Genomic DNA, 21,660 nt, shown 5'->3' with positions numbered 1-21,660 from the left:
AACAAGTCTGGGGCAAGACCAGAACATGTGGGCGTTCTCATCTGTCCTCCACCTCCAGAAAGAACCTACTTATTCGGGTTCTTGTTAAGTGGGCTCTATGTACCACCTTCAGTTGTGTCAGGCTGAACCTTGCACACGTGGAGGTGGAGTTGACCCTCTGCAGTGCTTCGCTCCAGAGTACCCACCCTATTTCGATCCCCAGGTCCTCCTCCCATTTCTTTCTCGTTGCATCCGGTACGGTGTCAGCCCTTTCTACCAGTTATTCACACATGTCTCTACAGTTTCCTTTACCTAGGATGTTTGCGTCAAGTAACTCCTCTAGTAGTGTCTGTCGTGGTGGTCGTGGGTACCCTCTTGTCTCCTTCCGTAGGAGGTTTTTAAGTTGCAGGTACCTTAGTTCGTTTCCCCTAGCTAGCTGAAATCACTCTGTCAGTTCTGTCATGATATTCAAACACACACATCATGATAGACACACCAACAGACAAATCAGAACACACAACACCACAACCAATGACAGAAAGATATAAAAGCACAGACACGACCCCCGGTGGTCAGTATTAGCTGCAGAGGAGGACCAGGACAGATCTGTTACCAAACACACTCAGGGAGACAGCACGTGCAGAGTATCCAGAACGAACTGTATTATAAGAGTTAAAATAAAATAGAGTTGTACCACATACAACTGTGTTGGCTCATCTGTGCACCAGAGCACCCAACACCACATGGTACAGGAGTGGATCGATACCTGCCGGCATACCTCAGTGTACAGAGACAACCAGCAGTGCCCAGGCAAAATGATAGAGCTCCCGGTTCCGCAGCCGCTCCAGTGCTACGGCGATCTCCGCGAAAACTGGCGGCGATTCCGGCAATGGTTCGAATTGTTCCTGGTGGCAGCTGAACTCCAAGACCTGGATGATAGCGAAAAAATTGAATTTCTCCTCACCATCGCCGGTGCAAGGGCAAGAGAAATATTCACAAGGTTCAGGTTCTTCAGGAGGCAGCAAAGCTACGATTACCAGGCAGTCCTGGACAAATTCTCCAAGTACTGTGAAGAAAACGCAATCCAATCGGCAAGTAAAGGTAAGAAAAGCTGCAGTACTCACCTCGTGGCTGGGATCCCGGAGCCCGAATTCCCAGGGGCCGAAATCCCGGGCCTGAGAGAGGGCTGGGTCGAGGTTGGCGGCCATCTTGCTAAAGGTATCACGCTAGCACAGTTGCGCGAGCAGTGCGCAGAACCGGAAGTTTCGTTTGCGCATGCGCGAAATGCTGCGCATGCGCAGTCAAGAAAACGGCCATCGGCAAAGGAACAGCGATCTGAGCATGCGCAGTCGCTTCCTACGTGCTACATACCGAGCGTCAGGATGTCAGAGGCCCCAGACTGCACCAATTTAAAGGGGAAATGTCCCAAATCCAATTTAAAAGGGAAACGTCCCAAATCAAAAAAACAAAAATCTGTTAAAGCTGTAAAACAACCTTCCCTCACCTGGAATGACAGCACATTGCCGCAAATTGACCCAGGAGATGAATTTGACCTCCGAAGAACCCTCCGACAAGCAGTTACCTACGCACAAGCCGATGATTCCGACCTCGAATACTTCGATGACGATCTTTACAGTGTTTCCGGACCTCGCGAGCCCAATGATAGCTCCGTGGTCCTATACGACTATGACTCGGACGAACCTTTCGTGTTGCACATTGGCGGCCCCCACATTGAATCCGACGCAGATGCGGATTCATTTTTCGGATTTGAGGATCTTCAATCCAGCAGATATGACGTTCCAACTTATCAGTACCGGATGATGCTGCAGCCTGACATTAACAGACAGGGAGCGGTGCAAGCACACGGAGAGTGCCCTGCTGCCACACAGAGCGTGGTCCACGTCCCGCTCAACGTTCCCGACTCTATGAAAGAAGACATGCAAGACTCCAGAGTGCAGTCCTCGCATGAACCAGAAGTGACTCCAGTGTCACAAGCTTCCACAGCAAGCTCGTGGACAGACTCCACAATTGCAGAAATGCAAGACTCCAGAGTGCAGTCCTTGCACGGACAAGAAGTGACTCCAGTGTCACAAGCCTCCACAGAGAGCTCATGGACAGCCTCCACGATAGAAGCAACGCAAGACTCCAGAGCGCAGTCCTTGCACGAACAAGAAGTGACTCCAGTGTCACAAGCCTCCACAGAGAGCTCGTGGACAGCCTCCACGATAGAAGCAACGCAAGACTCCGGAGCGCAGTCCTTGCACGAACAAGAAGTGACTCCAGTGTCACAAGCCTCCACAGAGAGCTCGTGGACAGCCTCCACGATAGAAGCAACGCAAGACTCCAATGTGCAGTCCTTGCAGGAACAAGACCATGAGGGTCTAGCAACCTCTCCTGACCAACCAGCGGCAGACGATGCAAGTCTGCCATGCTCACGTGAACAGCAAGAAGGCTATAACAGCCTACCATGCTCCACTACACAGCAGCATGACCATGACGGTCTCTCATGCTACAATGAAGGGCACAGCGCTGAAGACTGTTCAAGCCCAACTGAAGACAAGCCAAAGGAATCGCCTCGTCCAAGCCCGAAGAAAAAAGGTTTATGCGCTGACCTTCAGGATCATTATAGCCGAACAGAGATTAATAATGCTGCACGGCCACAGAAGGATGCTGAGGATTTGCTAACGAAATTAATTGAATGTTTAACTTGCAAGGAACAGACTGAGAATTGCCAGTGTTTTAGTACGGATCGAAAAAATGGACAAGACATTGATCCTCAGGTAATGGAAATAACACAACCTGAATCATATCTACAGCAGGGACAAATGTCTCCCTTCAACACAACGCCGCAAAATCCCAACTTCGGAGACCAGCAGTTAGTCAGTAATGACTCTTCAAACCTTGAGGGGAACATTAATTGCATTGAACCTATACACACTCCACTGATTATTGAGCAGAACATTGGAGCAAGAATCCTGAGGACACCGACATCGAGTAGCCAGATAACGAATTTAAAACCCACAGCAGTTTCAAGTGAACCAAGTGTGCTTTCCACTAATGGTGAAGATGCAGATAAGGTCGACCCGATTATCCATTGTACCACACTAACCCCAGTGATTAAGCAGTTATGTATGGGGAGTATAATGTGGGCAATTGAGAACAGTAAAAGAGAGACTGTGACCATGCCAGTCCCAGCAAAATCAGACCCAGAGACCATGAAGGCATGTACATTAGACAAAGATACATATGAGGTACCTGAGAAGAAAAGTGAAACGGAATGTTCTTTGGAAAATAGTACAATGTCGATAGAAACATTGGATCCTATATTCGAGACCATACATATGGGAGAATTTGGGGGTAATAAACAAGGTTCTGCAATGTCTGGGGGAAGATTTAAAATTCCAAAGAAGAAAAGCCCAAATGAAGGACAACGGCAAGACAATGACAGTCCACCAACATGGTGTGCACCACCAGATGAAAACTCTGACAATTTACCCAACCCTAGTGAACAGCAAGCTGCTAATGAGGATCTATCCACGGGATGTGAGACGAGTGACGACAGCATCCCACTTCCCATGCAAAAGGTGCAAGGTGACAGACCTCGCCTAGTGCGTACCGAGGCACTCGATGATCACGGTGGGACCACTGACGACTGCGGTGGCGGCGCACCGCTTCCACCCTCGATGGCTCGAGCCTCTCCACTGGTTGGTGCATTCCTGCATGTTCCGACTCCAGAAGTGCAGCTTCAGGGAATCTCGGCTGCCTCCAGTGAACCTGTTGGGACTCCGGACGGGGGGCATCGACGGAAGGCAGACCGGACTCCAGATGGGGAGCAGCCAAGCGCCGACTCTGATTTGCGCACGCCAGACCTTGCTCCGGACGGGCGGTGTCGCGGCCTCGGTGATGGCACGCTCAGGGTGACGGCGGATGCCACGGCGACAGGGAATGGATCGCGTGGCAGTCCCACTGGGTCGGCAGTGGCAACCAGCACCGGCGGTCCAAGATGGACACACCAATTCGCGCCATCGCCAGACGTTGATGCGAGCAACAATTCTCTCTCCAAGGCGACATGCTTCGACGTTTCTCTGCGGAGTCGCCCTTCCGGCACAGCAGGTGGCCGGAACCAGCGTACACGGTCTCGGCCAACTTCCACATCTGGCACAGTCATCGCCTTGCATGATATTAGTGATGGTGCTACTTCGATGGCAACGACCCATCGGCTACAAGATGCCGTCCACCACAAACATAAAAAGAAAAAGACTCCACCTTGTTCCTGGCATGCAGGGCGGATGGATTGGTGCGTAGGCGCAATCAGCGAGCTTTGCGCCGCCTTCCACGCTTGCAACTGAACCGTACGCACACGCCGGATCCTCCACTGGTTCCCAAGGATGACTTCGTGGAGATGCCATGGATCATGCCCCTTCCATCGCCACCAGAACCAAACCACAGCCAAGGCACCACTAACAAAGATGTTGAATGTTATATTTGCACGAATGAAAAAACCAAGCACTGCACGAAGTACAACAAATGGTAAAGTAGAGACTTCGGCAACAGCATCACCTCCAACAGTCCAAGGTGAACCAGTGTGACCCCAAATCTCCACAGCTGAACCGGCTTGAGGACCAGCCCATTCTTGAGGCGGTCACCCATTAGACTGGACTTATAACGCTGTTCATACGTTCAAAAAGTCAAACACTTCTGTATTATAACCTGTTGTTGTTTATTGTTCCAGATATCGTCTGACCAGACCAATGTTCAAGTTTTTTTTTTCTCTCGCATCCAAGTTTTGTTATGGTACAACCTTGTTAGTGTGACGCACCCGACATCGCCCCATGTAAATAGTTACGTCATATACACACGCTGTACACAACACACACACACACTCTTAGATGCACTCACGACACAATTATATTTATAACCACGTAGGCACATATCTTTGTAAAAAGGGGGGATGTCATGATATTCAAACACACACATCATGATAGACACACCAACAGACAAATCAGAACACACAACACCACAACCAATGACAGAAAGATATAAAAGCACAGACACGACCCCCGGTGGTCAGTATTAGCTGCAGAGGAGGACCAGGACAGATCTGTTACCAAACACACTCAGGGAGACAGCACGTGCAGAGTATCCAGAACGAACTGTATTATAAGAGTTAAAATAAAATAGAGTTGTACCACATACAACTGTGTTGGCTCATCTGTGCACCAGAGCACCCAACACCACAAGTTCGTCAAGTGTTGTGACCCTGCCATCAGTGTATAGGTCCCTGACTGTCAGTGTCCTCCCATCCTATCTCCACTTTCTAAAGGTGGAGTTAGTGAGCGCTGGTTGTTGCAGATGGGGGCTTTGTCTGACATTTCGGTCAGGCCGAATTGCTGCCGTAGTTGGTTCCAGGTCTGGAAGGTAGCTACCACCACTGGGCTGCTGGAGTGTTTCTTTGGTGGGGATGGGAGTGCCGCTGTGGCGATGGCCCAGAGATAGGTCCCCTTGCAGGAGGCCTCTTCTGCGTGCACACCACTCGGCTTCTGGCTCCTTGATCCATCCCCTTGTTCAGCTGTCGCCGCCCAGTGGTAACTAGCCCTCCCCTGGACTTTGTTTTTTGTAATACCTTCTTTGGGATCCTAGCATTCCCCCCCACCCCCCATACGAACGCCATGATTAGTTTGTCTAGCGATTTGAAAAAGGCCTTGGGATATAAATCGAGATAGATCTAAGTAGGAAGAGGCACCTGGGCAGTACCTTCATTTTGATCGTCTGCACTCTTCCCCGCGAGGGAGAGTGGGAGTGTGTTCCATCTTTGCAGGTCCTTTTTTACTTCCTCTGTCAGACTGGTCAGGTTCCATTTGTGGATCCCTTTCCAGTCATGAGCGATTTGGATCCCCAGGTAGCGGAATTTATGTTGGGCTTGTTTGAACGGCAGTCCCCCCTAGTGCTGCCCCTCCTCCTTGCGGGTGTACCGGGAAGATCTCGCTTTTGCTCATGTTGAGTTTGTAGCCTGAGAAGGCACCAAACTCTTTCAGGAGAGTGATGATTCCGTCCATGCTGCTTTGTGCGTCTGAAATGTAGTGGAGCAGGTCATCCGCGTAGAGCAAGACTCTGTGCTCTCTGCCGCCCCTTTGGATTCCCCTCCAGTTTTTTGCTGTTCTGAGAGCGATCGCTAATGGTTTGATCGCTAGAGCGAACAGCACCGGGGACAGTGGGCATCCCTGGCTGGTGCCCCTATGCAGCTGGAAATATTGGGAGTTGGTGTTGTTTGTCCTTGCGCTCGCCATGGGAGCGTTGTATAGGAACTTGACCCAGGAGGTGATCACTGTTCCGAGCACAAACCGCTTCAGTACCTCTGAGGTATTTCCACTCGACTCTGTCGAAGGCCTTTTCTGCGTCCAGGCATTCGAACCCCTCTGGTGTTCTCTCCCCGGATGGGCTCATTATCACGCTCAGCAGGCGCCTGATGTTCGAAGTAGCTGTGTACCTTTGTCAAAGCCCGTCTGGTCCTATGCGACCACCTCTGGTACGCAGTCTTCTAGCCTTTTGGCTAGGATTTTGGCCAAAATTTTGGAGTCTGCATTTAGTAGTGAGATGGGCCTGTATGACCCACATTCCGTTGGGTCTCTGTCTTTCTTGTGTATTAGCGAGATTGAGGCCTGTACTAGGTGGTAGTGTGCCCCTAGCCAGCGAATCTGTGAACATCTCCCACAGGTGCAGGGTCAGTGCTGTCGCAAATTTTTAATAGAAGTACGCCGGGAACTCGTCCAGTCCCGGTGCCTTCCCTGCCTGCATGGAGCTAATGCTGTCCATGATCTCCCCCAGTGCTAGTGGTGCTTCCAAGCCCTGTTTTCTGTCCTCCCCCATGACTAGCATGTCCAGTCCATCGAGGAACAGTTTCATCCCCGACTCCCCCGCTGGGGGTTCTGAGGTGTATAGCCCTTGGTAGAAGGCCTCAAAGGTTTTGTTGACCTTTTCTGAGTCTGTTTCTAATGAGCCTCTGTTGTCCCTGATTTGTGCAATTTCTCTGGTGGCTGCCTGCTTTCTCAGCTAGTGTGCCAGCAGGTGGCTGGCTTTGTCTCCGTGTGCGTATAGGGTCCCCCACGCCTGGTGGAGTTGGTGCGCTGTTTTCCTAGTGGAGAGCAGGTCAAAGTTCCTTTGTAGCTCTTTCCTCTCCACTAGGAGCGCTATGGTTGGGACCTCGGAGTATTTACGGTCTACCTCCAGTATGGAGTTGACCAGCTGCTGGCTCGCCGTCCATTCCTCCCTAACTCTTTGCGCTATGAAAGCACTAATTTCCCCTCTAATTACGGCCTTTAACGCTTCCCAAAATGTGGAGGGTGAGAACTCCCCGTTTTGGTTGTTCTCCGTATAATCCGCCACGGCCTGTGATACCCTTTCGTTGAAAGCCTTGTCGGCTAGTAGGGCAGTTCCAACCTCCATGTGGGGTGTTGGGCCCTGCCCGTCTCCAATCTCACGTCCATATAATGTGGAACGTGGTCAGAGATTGCAACTGTGGAGTATTCCGCTTTGATCAGCCCTGGAAGGACCGTTTTCCCCACCACAAAGAAATCAATTCTGATATTTACGTTGTGTCCTGGGGAGAAGAAGAACTCCTTTACCCCTGGGTGGGTGAACCTCCAGGGGTCCACCACTCCCATCTGTTCCATAAAGCGACCGAGTTCCTTTGCCATGTTTGAGGTCCTCCCTGTTTTGGGGTTTGATCTGTCAGCCATTGGGTCCTGTATACAATTGAAGCCTCCTCTCTCCCCCTCCCCCCCCTAGAAAATGCTAGAAAATCTCAGCAGGCCTGGCAGCATCTGTAGGGAGAGAAAAGAGCTAACGTATTGTATTTTCCAGCATTTTCTCTTTCGTTTCAGATTCCAGCATCCGCAGTAATTTGCTTTGTTCCTCTTGTACAATGTGTATTATTCTTGCATTGTACGAAATGCTTCTGTGACTACGTTCCATCTTTTTAAAAAATATGCGTACAAGTTAATAGCTCAGACCAAATTTTAATGTGCGAGCTTCCATCTAATTTCTTCAAAGACAGTCTTATGTAAATTTAAAACATCAGTTTAGGTATGATCTTTTTCCTTCTCAGACTTGATGTCAAACTCTATCCTGACATGGCCTGTTTCCATATTATTAGAATATAAATTAACCCTGTCTCGTTACTCATTACTAAACCTAGTAGACACTGTTCCCTTGTTGGAGCTATTTGGTTCATAGATCATAGAATTTACAGTGCAGAACGAGGCCATTCATGCCATTGAGTCTGCACCGGCCCTTGGAAAGAGCACCCTACCTGAGCCCATACCTCCACCCTATCCCAGTAACCCCACCTAACCCATTTTGGACACTAGGGGCAATTCTTTAGCCTGGCCAATCCACCTAACCTGCACATCTTTCGATTCTGGGAGGAAACTGGAACACCCAGAGGAAACCCACGCAAACACGGGGAGAATATACAGACTCCACACAGACAGTGACTGAGAATCGAACCTGGGACCCTGGAGCTGTGAAGCAACTGTGCTAACCACTGTGCTACCGTGGTTCCGAAAACTGTCTTGGATATATGCTACTGCATTCATTCCTTTAAAACTTGAATTGCTTTGCATCTCACAGTCCGTAATGAGATTACAGCTACCAACACCTTGGCGCAGTAGATCTTTGGATTACTGAAACAAACTCAGATGTTTCAAACCCATTAGAAGGTCCTTGCCTTATAGCACAGGCAACGTTTCTCAATAATTTTGTCTTGTTGCTTTTTATAAAACTGTGCTACAAACAACCTTTGCTATGAATCATAAAGAAAAGCAGTGACTCCAAGCAGTGGCAGAAGAGGTGCTAACTGAACCAGGATCTTAAGACATCCAATGTATTTAAAAAAAAATTTAGAGTACCCAAATCATTTTTCCCAATTAAGGGGCAATTTAGCGCGCCAATCCACCTACCCTGCACATCTTTGGGTTGTGGGGGCGAAACCCACGCAAGCACGGGGAGAATGTGCAAACTCCACACGGACAGTGACCCAGAGCCGGGATTGAACCTGGGACCTCGGCGTGTGAGACAACACTGCTAACCACTGCGCCACCGTGCTGCCCCAGACATCCAATGTATGACAATTTGCAAATACATACAACACCCTGGCAAGAGATGAACAGTTTCTTTACCAATGTCATCAGCCTCCATACTCTTTTCCATAACAATCTTTTCTGTCTTGTCTGAATTATTGTCTGTTTCTTCTTGTGGTTCTTACGATTTATTGAAACCTAATTCGAAGATGATGTGACACTGATTCCAGCTCAGTCTAACACACTTGCTCTACTTGATTCTACTTAAAGTTGTCTGTCCTTTTACACCAGCTACCCTTGTTTATGTTATCTTAATTTCCGCCAAGTTCAACTAGTTCTTTGTGCTCCGTTGCACGTACTCACTTTGTTCCTTCACATTATTTGTTAACTCTCCTATCATACTGTGTACTAATGCCAAGCCATTCAGTTTGCTACCGTGCGCTATCCTACACTTTCCAGTCACACTAGACAAATCACGACCTCTTGTATATTCAACCATGAGCTGAGCTCCTGACCTATGTATTCTCCATTGCACAAACCCACCTATTTTCAGGTCAGTAGCATCACCAGCCAGTCTTTGCCTCAGCTCTTCTGCCACTGAATCTATCATTCATAACTTTGTGCCTCTCTGACTGGATGATTTTAATGCTGTCCTGGACGGCTTTCAATTCTTTATTCTCTGTAAACTTCAACCTATATCTTATCCTCATCAGCATGGTGGCACAGTGGTTAGCACTGCTGCCTCACCGCGTCAGGGAGCCATGTTCAATTCCGGCCTTGGGTGACTGTCTGTGTGGAGTTTGCACATTTCCCCCTTGCCTGCGTGGGTTTCCTCCGGGTACTCCGGTTTCCTCCCACAGTCCAAAGATGTGCAGGTTAGGTGGATTGGCCATGCTAAAATTGCCCCTTAGTGTCCACAAATGTGTAGTGTAGGTGGGGTTACGGGGATAGGGCAGGGGATTGGGCCAAGGTGAGGAGTGTTAGTGCAGACTCAATGGGCCAAATGGCCTCCTTCTGCGCTGTCGTTATTCTACCATCTGTTATCCATATTCTTGCAGGCTTACTTTGGCTTTTGATCATTCAATTTCACAAATTTAAATTATTTTCTTCTTGATTACATCCCTTCCTGCTGTCGCTCTTCTTTATCTCTATAACTCCACCTCTCCAGTAGAGCTCTCCACCAAGTGACCTTTTTACAGCCCCTCGCACACCCTCCAACTGTTCCAGATGTCACAACAGCATTGCCAAGCTGTCTTGCCTCTGTTCCTAAACTCTTCCCTCTCACCACCTCTCTCTCTCTTTAGGGATTTCTTTGTCTAAGCATTTAGTCACACCTCCTAACACCTTGCAAATGGAATGTTGTCATTCATTGCAAGGGGAATGACATACAAAAGCAGGGATGCTTTGCTTCAGTTGTACAGTTTGTGAGACCACATCTGGTTGACTGTGTACAGTTTTGGTATCATTTTTTAAGAAAAGACACAACTGTGTTAGAAGCCGTTCAGAGAAGGTGCACTCCTCCAACACCTGAGATTGAGGGGTGGGTGGGGGGGTTATCTTTTGAGGAAAGGTTGTACAGGTTTTGATTGTATCCGTTGTAATCCAGAAGAATGAGTATCATTAACTGGTCCGATTCGCTATTCTCCCACCTCCCACGAATGGGATGGCGTGGCTGCTGAGGGTGTGAGGGGATAAGCCGAGTACCCAAAGACACAACCATGGGCTGTCAGCATGCTGCTAGCCAGGGAGGGGCGGTGGGGGGGGTGCGACTGCCAGGGTTGGACTTTATTTTTTTTTAAATGTTGACGTGCACCCTGCGAACCCAAACATGGCAAAGAAAGAACCTGGGGCGTCATTCTCCGACCCCGTAGCGGGTCGGAGAATGGCCGTTGGCCGCCGTGAATCCCGCCCCCGCCGGTTGCAGAAGTCTCCGGTATTGGATATTCGGTGGGGGCGGGAGCCGGTTGGCGGGCCCCCCCCGCTGGATTCTCCGGCCCGTATGGGCCGAAGTCCCGCCGATAAATTGCTTGTCCCGCCGGCGTGGATTAAACCACCTTTCTTACCGGCGGGACAAGGCGGCGTGGGGGGCTCCGTGGTCCTGGGGGGAGGCGCGGGGCGATCTGGCCCCGGGGGGTGCCCCCATGGTGGCCTGGCCCGCAATCGGGGCCCACCGATCCGCGGGCGGGCCTGTGCCGTGGGGGCACTCTTTCCCTTCCGCCTCCGCCACGGTCTCCACCATGGCGGAGGCGGAAGAGACTCCCAACACTGCATGCGCGGGAAACTGTCAGCGGCCGCTGACGCTCCCGCGCATGCGCCGCCCCGAAATGTCATTTCCGCGCCAGCTGGCGGGGCAACAAAGGCCGTTTCCACCAGCTGGTGGGGCGGAAATCCCTCCGGCGTCGGCCTAGCCCCTCAATGTTGGGGCTTGGCCCCCAAAGATGCGGAGCATTCCACACCTTTGGGGCGGCGCGATGCCCGTCTGATTGGCGCCGTTTTGGGCGCCAGTCGGCGGACATCGCGCCGCTTGGGGATAATTTCGCCCCTGGTTTCATTTTGTAGGTGGCTATTTTTAAAACTGTCATCAGGCACCTTATGTGAGGAACGGTATTGAGATGACTGGAGCCAGTTGTAAGTTATATTATTTGTTGGCCTAGGGCATTGCAAGTTCTGCATCCGTCTCTGCAGGCAACTGAAAGCAAGAGTGATCGGACCTGTAATCTGTGAATATAATTCTGTACTTTTCCACCCATACTCCCAACTAGGTTTCTCCAGGATCTAGGATATCTAAGGAATGAACATATTCTAATCAAAAATGAGTCAGCAAGGATATGTTGCAACACCACCTTATGCTCAAGCCAAACCTGGAATGGGAGGATATTCAACTGGCTTTGGTTCAACAACTCCACAGCCTCATTATGTCCACTATGGTGGAACAGGTCAACCATATTCTGCAGCTCAAGCAGGTAATGCATTTGGAGAAATACTCCTGAAAATAAATTTTAAATTAGTCCTTCCCCCACCACCCCTTGCACAACAGTCTCCCAGAGACAAGCTATCAACAATGGAACACAAATGATCTGAAAATCCAGAGATTGAGAGGAAGATTTAAGTCTTGGGAGTTGGATATGAAAGTGAAGGAGGCCAGAATTTTGGGAGGGATCTGGTTAAGTTGGAGTTCCAATGGGAGAGATTTGGCAATTCTTCCACCTCCTCTCACTGTTTGGTAATTCAAAGAGGTGGGAAACTCCTACTAAAAATGCTACCAGTTTCACCTTTACTGGTTGCTTCAGCTTACCAAGAGGAAATTCAGAATTTGCAATTTTAACTCATAATATTCTTAACAATTATCGCTGCCATTAGAACCTAGTTGTTGCCCTGGCTATATCCAGAATCAAAAAAATTATCCATCCATTTAGCATCGTATCGTATGTGAAAGCTATATTGTTGATCCCCTGAGGAGGAATATCAAAACGAGGAGACCTAGAGTAGAACAATTGGCATTTTAAAATGTAGTTATTCCGGGCTTTTAGGCCAAGGGTGAATTAACTTAGCCTATCTAAAGACAAGGGCCTGGATTTTTGCTGAATTAGATCGACTCCATACCCAGTTCAAAATAGCACGTAGAACCTAATTCTGGGACTACCATCCTCATTTCCTGCAGCCTCAACTTGGGAGAGCTAGCATGGGAAAGTAACCCTGCACACTGATTCCTGGCCTGATCATCTCTTTGCAAAGATAAATATCTCCGAATTATCCCCAACAATTATTGTGTAGTCAGGCCAGTTAGACGGGTGATTCCTAGTTCATAGCTCCTCAGAGAAGTTGTGAACTACAGTCTGGATTTGGGATTTGAAAGGTAGGTTCAGAAGCTCTTACTAATGCCTCTTCCATTCCAACTCCGTGCCAATTCATGCCCCCTAACCCCCCCTCCCCCATGCTTCTCATACCCTCCATGCCAACTCATGGCACTTCCATGCCCATTCACATACAGAACCAATAAGCCATTTAGTACCAATGGCATGTGTGGAACTGCTCATAGAACGCTTATTCACAAATCTTCTTTTAAGAACAAGATGCTGTTCCTCTAATCCTTGTATTGTATTATCCAAAGACATTAAAGAACCAATAACAGAAACTTCAAACACTTCAAATCTCTTAATCTTGTGCAAATAAACATTGAGGCATTGACAAAAGAGATCACCGAAAGAACAGCTTATTCTGACCCAAGATGTTAATCAATCAAAGTCAGCAGTTCTCTCAGGTTATTAAAACAGAAACCCCTGCTGAGATAATCTTTCTTGAGTTTATGCTCTCAGTCAAATGTGCATACTGAGGACATTTCATAAGAACTCTTCCAGTAGAACTAGATGGTTCCATTACATTGACGTTCTGTCAGGGAATCCATATAATTTGACAAGAAATTCTAAATATTTATTTTATTTAGCAAAGTTACCAAATTCAAATTGTTAGCTACTTTAATTATTTGCAGTACCCATGAGTAGATTGTATTGCAGACTGTAGAATTGAATGATTATACAATCAGGGCACCGTTCCAATTTTTCATATTTGTGGGAATATATTGTATATTTTAGAATTTTTATCTCCATTTATTTCTATGCATTACTACTGTCCTCAAAGGTTTTAGTTATCTAAACCTCAGCTTATGGCTAGCATATGTATTTTCTTTTCAGGGCATTTAAAACCACCTCATGGTCATCCACCTGATCCTAGCCAGTTTGGACAAACTAACCTCCAGAATGGAATATATAATCCTGGAAACCAGATACCGAGGTATTTGCTAGATCACACAATACAATATGTGCAAAATACCATTGGACACGTGTAGGCAGTTGGTGCTTTGTTTTTATAAAACTGATTAAACTCAGAGTGACCTAAGCTTGCTGCATTACTTTTAAATTTGCACCATCATTTTCTTATGCATTGATGACTGAAGACCTGTGTAGCTTTATGACGCAATCAATTGCCTTCAGTGCCACCACCACCACCATCCTGGCTTAGTCTTTTATATACTACTATTTCTTGCAGAGTGCAGGGCCTGTTACCATCGTGGGTTTAATTTTGTTAAAAATGTACCATACACCAAAAAATAAAAATTGGAGATGCAGTCATGGTTATTACCTGATTATTATTTAATTATTTACTTACTTCCAGCTATGCAGTTCCTTCTCCATGCAGTGGTCAGACATCTCCCCTTCAATCCCATGGTTCCAACACACAGGCAAATTACCAGAATGTTGCACAACCTTTATTCACACAGCAAGTCACTGGTCAGCTTGATGCCATGCAAATAGGTGACCATGGTAAGTGTTTTGTTTTAATTAAGTAATTTAAACCAGTTGAATATTTAGGCATGTGAAGAGAGGAAGAGAGCGGAAGACAGGAAATGAGGGATTTACTCATGTTTTATATTCCAAAAGGTTTCAAGTTCGAGATGGTTTCTCTGCAGTTACCCCTGTTGATGCTCTCATCTTACAATTTCTTCATTCTCTTGAATCGTGAGGCCAAAAGGGCATTAGAGTGGAGTTTGAAGAAATTGACATTTTTAAACTGCATGTGACCTCTAATCCATGTGAAATGTAAGATTTCCTGAGGGACATAAATGCTTTTGATGTGTTTAATTCTGCCTTGCTATTGAAGAACAATCAAAGGCAAACTCCTCTGAAGTCTCCTGTGGTGATCCTGGGATGTTTGAGGTCTAAATAAAATATGTTGAGCACTTTGTTAACATTATGTCAACAGCTCAGAATCTAGTTGATCACAAGCTTTTGTTTTAGTTCTGTGCGTGAAACAGCATTTACTCCTCTGGAATTAATTCAATTTAAACACATTTTACTATTTTGACTAGTTTCCCTGATAACATACAAATGGATAAAATTGCTAATAGAACTTCAGAGAAAGTGAAAATAAAATATACTGCAGATGCTGGAGATCTGGAATAAAGACAGAAACTTTTCTTCTTCAAAAGAAGATTCATATTGGACTCAACAAATTAACTCTGTTCCCCTCCCTACAGATGCTGCCAGATCAGTTTATTTCGCAGAAAGTGACTTCTGTATGCAAGGAAAGGTCAATAAAATCAGTTTAGAAACATGGTTGGGGCTGATGTTTCCTAACTTAAAATTTGCTAAATTATGGATTCATAAAAAAGTGATTTAATATGTATTTTGTTTACGTATTTTGTAAAAATGGCTGTGATTTCACCCAGAAAGATCTTGGCCTTCAATGTATACCATGAGATATTAGTGTATGGAAGTTTAATGTATTGTTCTGAAAAGTCACTGCCCGCAATTTGGAATAGTGGGCTAGCAACATTGCTGGAGAGGAGAATTTCAGAGGAGAATGTTAATCATTAGTATGCTAAAATCTACAACAGCATTTTGGGACTCTCCAGTCCAACTGCAAACTATAGTGTTAGACCCTTCGGGTCGATTTTATCTTATTTCATCAGTCAGGAAGTGGACCTTCTACCTGCCTTGGTGGAATTAGTGCGAGTCCTGACCAATATTTTTCAGGGTTTGATCACATTAGCTGTCATCACTATTCGAATAGTGACAGGTGAGAGACTGGGAAAGGTTGGTATTGAGAGAGACTTGGATGTCCTTGTGCATGAATCACAGAATGTTAACATGCAGGTTCAGCAAGCGATTAGAAAAGCAAAAGGAATCCACAACCCCTCATGGAACACCTCCCACCAAGGAACCCCTAGCACCTCCTGCACAGAACCCCGGCATTGGCTAGGCATGACCCCCCACCCCCTCCTCAGTGGTGTGCCTCCGATGGATTCTGTTCACGAGGTGCACATTGTGGGGACCTCTTGTGATTCATGCAAGCCGACTGAATGGACAGCCTAACAATGCCTGATTTGCATATTTAGTCAGGATCCCCATTACATTATTGGTGGACAATAAGAGTGTGGAAGTCCCGCCCTCATGTTTGGTCTCCCGCTCTATTCTCCCGCCCCACAAAAACGGGTGGAAAAACCACATCGGTCTTGCTGCAGTTGTATAGGGCCTTGGTGTGATTGCACGTAGTATACTGCATACAGTTTTTTGGTCTCTTTTACCTGAGGATGATTGGGTTTTAATAAAGACAACAGATTGTTTACGTGTTCTCTTCTTTTACTCAGCAGAACTTCATTGCAAATTATTTCAATGAGCATGAGGAAGATTTTCCAGCATTCGTCTACATTAACTCTTGTTTAACTATTTACTGCAAAGCTTAACTCTCACAAGGGTTACCCTCCATATCATTCTGGCCTTCCACACTGCCCTACCCCCTCAAATCTTGTGAGTTCCATTTGTGAAAAGCCATCTTGGATCTGCTGACCATTTAATTCTGGCAGCCTGTCGTGGATCTCACTGGTCTTCCTAAACCAAGATTCTTTGAGGGATGACTGAATGAAGTCCAATTTTTTTTTAACCAAAACCAGAACAGAAAATATTAAATAATCTCAGCAGGCCTGACAGCATCTGTGGCAAAAGAAGGGAGCTAACAAATCGAGTCTGGATGACTCTTTGTCAAAGCTGATTTTTACCAATATTTGACAGATTTCAGTATCTTGAAGCTCGACTTTGTAACTGTTCATTGACCATTTAAGATATGTAGATATTATCTGTACCTCAATGCCTGCTGTTAATGCATTTTTTAGGAATGAGTTGCACATTTGTCACCTGAGCCATGTAATATGCTGCATTTTCCTTAATTTGCTATAAGATTGATAGGAATGTCAGGTCTACAGAAGCCTTCTTGGTAATAATACCAAAAAACTACTTATCATTAAATGTGTATTACCTTCACTCACTTGCAAATTACTCATTTTTAACTCTTAAAATAAGACAGTTAATAGAACCATTGTCAATAATGATTTCAAAGATTGTGTACTTTGTATATTTAAATACATAATAAATAAAGTCTGTCAGTTTTGTAGGATCATGTTAATGTTGATGCAGCTTATTTATTTTGTAGCATTTGTCACCCATCAATTTACCAATTTCACTGTTACCATTCTTTAAACATTACATATTTTAAAATGCTACAGGCTGCTTCTCTTTTTCTGTTATTATTAGGTTCTTCTCCAGTACACCCACAAAACACTCCATCACTATCTGGACCACCACTCCGGCCTTCATTTCAAGGATCTCAGCCACAACAATTTTTACCCCCCATTTCATCTCCTACATCCCAGGGTCTGCCTATTGCACCTGCTGTCCCAGCAGCTGCAGTGCCCCCTGGAATGCCTCCTCCTCCCCGCGTGGGCATGCACGTTGGTCTTGCTGGACCCAATCAAGGCAGTGTTGCCTATCAACAAGTTCCAGGCCAGCCTCCAATGACTGGGTACTTACCACAGCAGGGTAGGTATTTTCCTTTAGATTTTAATTTTAAAATATTAGTTAACAATGCATTATCTTGATTGCTGTCTGAAAATTCTCCTGTCTTCAATTCAGCCAAAATTGTACAGTTGTCTTTTCAAGGACCATATGCAATGCAAGTTAAAGTTATTCAGATGTTTGTATAATAACATGCATTTTCTCCAGGCCCTACTGCAATATATGACTGGACTGTGTTGAGGAAAAACATAGTGGGTTCTTTTCTACCAGAGAGTCATTTCTAGCCTGTGACCAGTCTAAGCAGTCAGAACTGTACAGAAATGATTAAATGTTGAAATTGTTTTAATACTGATGTGCCGTAGAGTCAATAATACTAAGAGTACCTGTAGATTCATTACTCCTCTTGATATAATTTCTGAGCAAGGTACATCTAATTATAACTCAAAAGCAAACAATTTTGTACAGTTCTGTAGTTATTATAGAGCAGAATATACTTTGAGATTAATATTTTTTAGTTAAAATGGAGTCTGTTTATGCTAAACTGCTAACAATTATTGGATTGTTTAAAATAAATGCTGCTGTTTTCCTGAGCCATGCAAACAAAAATGATTCAATTCTGCCTAGGACACTGAGTCTTTGTGATTTTTCTTTCCAGGAGGTATGTATGGAGGGCAGCAAAGAGGGCTGCAGCAAAATTATCCTGGTGCTTATCCAGGGGCCCCAGCAACTGGTGCACAGCTAGCTGGACCACAACAGAAAAAACTTGATCCTGATTCTATCCCTAGCCCAGTAAGTAAAGTACAGTAAACGATAGACTTGATAAATTATTATTTTCCCCTTTTTTGTTTGGACTGTATTAGAAGCCTATATAATTTAATTATAATTCGTTATGTCATTCTTAACTAGTCATGTGTTCTACTTGGACTTAGCGAAACATTCCAACTGCAATAGTAATGCAGGGAAAATTCTTCATTTATCACAGAAGAAAGAAAGTATTTGGGCAGCTATTTTTATTCCAATTATTCATCTAGGTGTTCCCATTCAAACTTCATTTTTCCTCACCTTTGGGGCTTCATGATTGTGGAGCAGACATCGACTTTCAATATTTCAACAAATCATTTTATACGCAATCCCATGACTTAGCAGCCCTCAATACAAATTGGTAATGCCCAAATTGGGGAACATTCCGTGCTGGTTGTGTATTGAATTTTTTCAGCTTTGGACACCTCCTAGACTGTATTCAGTGCCGGAAGAGTTAAAGAGTTAATGTTTCAGGAATTTCCTATGGATTTGCTTGGTGATGTTTCCATAACTGTTGTCAGTTCAGTGGTTCCCTGTGGAGCCTACTCTGAGTTTTAACATGGGGGGGGTTGGTAGGAATATGTGCTGTATCCCAGCAAATGCTGTTCCAGCAGCCAAATCTTGTACCTGTGATACCTGTCTCACTATTAGATGTAATTCTTCCAAAGGATTCACAGTACAGTGGATAGAATAATTTCCTTTGCGATGCATGTCTTATCATGTTCCTTTGATCGCTTATGTCAGGAAGGAGAAAGCCGAAGCTCGGACACATCCACAGAATCTGAATTCAGTCCAACTAAGAGTTTAAAACAAAATGGTAGTACTTTATTTTGTCAATTAATATTGATACCCTAGGAACTGGATAGAGTTCAGAGATTCTTTTTACCAGTTTTCTTAAGTGCATTCTTTTTGGACATATTGAATAATTAATTGGGTCAGCGCCTTTAGGAGAAAGTCTTAAAATACATTGGCCAGGGCTCTTCGTTCATTCACGCCGATGGGATCCTCCGGTCCTGCTTGTAGGGAATGGAGTTTTGGCTGATGTTTAATTCTTGACTGCTCCGATGAGTTACAGGCACCAGACTTGTAAGTAAAACATTAAAAAAGATTTATTTATAACAAGGAAAAAGATGAACATATAATGGGAGGAATGGAACAATGGTCTGCTAATCTAACTATTCCCCAAACCCCATCCCACCCTCCACCCAGACAAGATAAACATACGGTAGGGTAGGAAAAGGATTGAAAATAACAGGGATTAAAAGGCGTGAGATGTTTGTTTGCTGCCAAGGTAGCAATCTTCTAATGGTGGTCGTCAATCAGAATCTGTAGGCTGCAGAATGCTCTCTGGTAAGTCACTTTCACCTTTAACAATCGGGGTATTCACACTGAGAATTCCCCCTCTGAAGGCTGCGCAATTCTAGCCTGCATCCACCAGATAGGCTATCAGCCTCACTAAGTAAAAACTACATTTCTCAACATGAGGGTTTTAAGTGGGCTTTTAGACAACCCCTCTCCTTGCTCTGAATCCTCAGGAAGAATCCAAAAGGGGAGAGAGGATTTGGAGCACTGGCCTCACAGTTCTTAATCAGGATACACTAGGGGCGGCATACAAAGGGCCGGAATGGTGGCACAGTTTTTAGCACTGCTGTTTCACAGCGTCAACGACTCGGGTTCAATTCCAGCCTTGTGTGACTGTTTCTGTAGTGTTTGCACATTCTCCTCGTGGGTTTCCTCCGGTTCTTCGGCTTCCTGCCACAGTCCAAAGATATGCAGGTTAGGTCGGCTGGCTAAATTGCCTCTTGGGTGTGGTTACTGGGTTAAGCGGATAGGATGGGGGCGTGGGCCTAGGTAGAGAGCTCTTTTGGATGGTCGTTGCACACTTGATGGGCCGAATGGCTTCCTTCTGCACTGTAGGAATTCTATGATTAAAAATGTCTATTTGCCCACAGTTTCTCTCCTAGGTCCCTTTCACAGGCTAACTGGAGGCATTTAAGGCAAAGTTACTTCCCCAAGCTGGTTGGAAGCATTCAAATCTCAGTCTGAAAGCTGATAGAGAGGGAGAGAATCTTGCTGTGTGCTACTTTCCAAATCTGCAGAACTGGGAACAAAATGGAGACTGTCTTCTGTTCCAGAATGTTCTCAAAAAGCACTACCAATCGCAAGCAAGAACAGGCGATATCCCAGAATGTCAGATGCATGCTTGGCTGCTTGCCAAGTCCATCAAAATGGCATCATGGTCTGTGCCACAGAACATCAAGGGGAGATCTGGGCCAGTAAATTAGACCAGGGATGTTTTCAGTTTGACCAAATTGACCAAGGTCTGCAGTTTAAAATGAAACTACAATGTTGCAGGGACAGGGATTGAAAAGAGAAACCTGAAACAGACGAGGATTTCACAAGTTCCTTACATTCTGGCAAGGTGAGGGACTGATATCAGAAACCGCCACATCAGGAATAGCACGGTTTAGAGTAAATCTCTATCTACTTTACATTAATCCTAAAATCGAGCACATCAATTGTAGAACATTTGCAAATTTTCAGTAAGTTAGCACATCAAAAATCTCTATGGACGGCCAGTTAAAATTGTGATTTTTAGCCGCATCGCATTCCATTTTTTTGCATTCATAGTGGTGGAGCACTGCGTAATATCAGAGACACTGAGTGGAATTCTCCTGAGTCACTGTCCGTGTGGAGTTTGCACATTCTCCTCGTGTCTATGTGGGTCTCACCCTCCACAACACACAAGATGCGCAGGATAGGCGGATTGGCCATGCTAAATTGCCCCTTAATTGGGAAAAAATATAATTGACTACTCTAAATTTATTTTTTAAAAAGCATAACACTGAATTTCCTGCCATTTTATCTCTCCACCTTGCTTTTGCTCTGGATTTTCTGACCTCGGCCTCCTGCAGCGTACCAATGAAGCTTAATGTAAGCCTCGGGAACAGCACCTCGTCGTTCAATAAGGCACTTTACAGCCTTCTGGACTCTATTGAATTAAACATTTTCAGACCGTGACCTCTTTTCTCCCCATTTTATTTCCTTTCTCTTTGCAGGTTTCAGCTTTACTTTCCAGTATTTTTCTATTTTTTGCTGTCAGATGGCAGCTGTTCCCACTTCTGCTATTTACTTCTCATCAAGACACATCTTTACTCGTCCAACTATGATCCCTTTGGCCTTCCATCACCAATGTCTTTGCCAATCGCTTTAGTTCCTTTTTCCCACCGTTGCCCCTTTTACTTACATTTCTAACTCCTTGCCCACTGACAAAATGTGAGTTTGAACAAAAATCATTGACCTGAAAGGTCAACTTTGATTCTCTCGCCACAAATACTGCCAGACCTGCTGAGTATTTTCAGGGTTCAGATTTTCAACATCTACAATATTTTGCTTTAGTCTTAGAATTTAGAATCTCCAAGATGCAGAAGGAGGCCATTCGGCCCACCGTCTGA

The 21,660-nt window shown here is 45.5% G+C and overlaps 1 protein-coding gene across 1 annotated transcript in view; it reads left to right on the top strand.

Moving 5' to 3' along the window:
* LOC140408667 (protein transport protein Sec24D-like) overlaps positions 1 to 21,660 on the top strand; it is a 278,487-nt gene that overhangs the window by 30,565 nt on the left and 226,262 nt on the right. The window contains exons 2-6 of the mRNA XM_072496182.1: positions 11,819 to 12,019; positions 13,748 to 13,847; positions 14,229 to 14,377; positions 17,144 to 17,428; positions 18,060 to 18,193. Of these exons, the coding sequence (XP_072352283.1) occupies positions 11,869 to 12,019; positions 13,748 to 13,847; positions 14,229 to 14,377; positions 17,144 to 17,428; positions 18,060 to 18,193 (819 nt within the window). The 5' untranslated portion in view covers positions 11,819 to 11,868. The remainder of the gene's footprint in view (positions 1 to 11,818; positions 12,020 to 13,747; positions 13,848 to 14,228; positions 14,378 to 17,143; positions 17,429 to 18,059; positions 18,194 to 21,660) is intronic.

This window comes from Scyliorhinus torazame, chromosome 3, assembly GCF_047496885.1.
Source record: "Scyliorhinus torazame isolate Kashiwa2021f chromosome 3, sScyTor2.1, whole genome shotgun sequence".
Taxonomy (NCBI): domain Eukaryota; kingdom Metazoa; phylum Chordata; class Chondrichthyes; order Carcharhiniformes; family Scyliorhinidae; genus Scyliorhinus; species Scyliorhinus torazame.
Note: the sequence above shows the minus strand (reverse complement) of the source record. Positions and strands in the feature narration are given on the sequence as shown.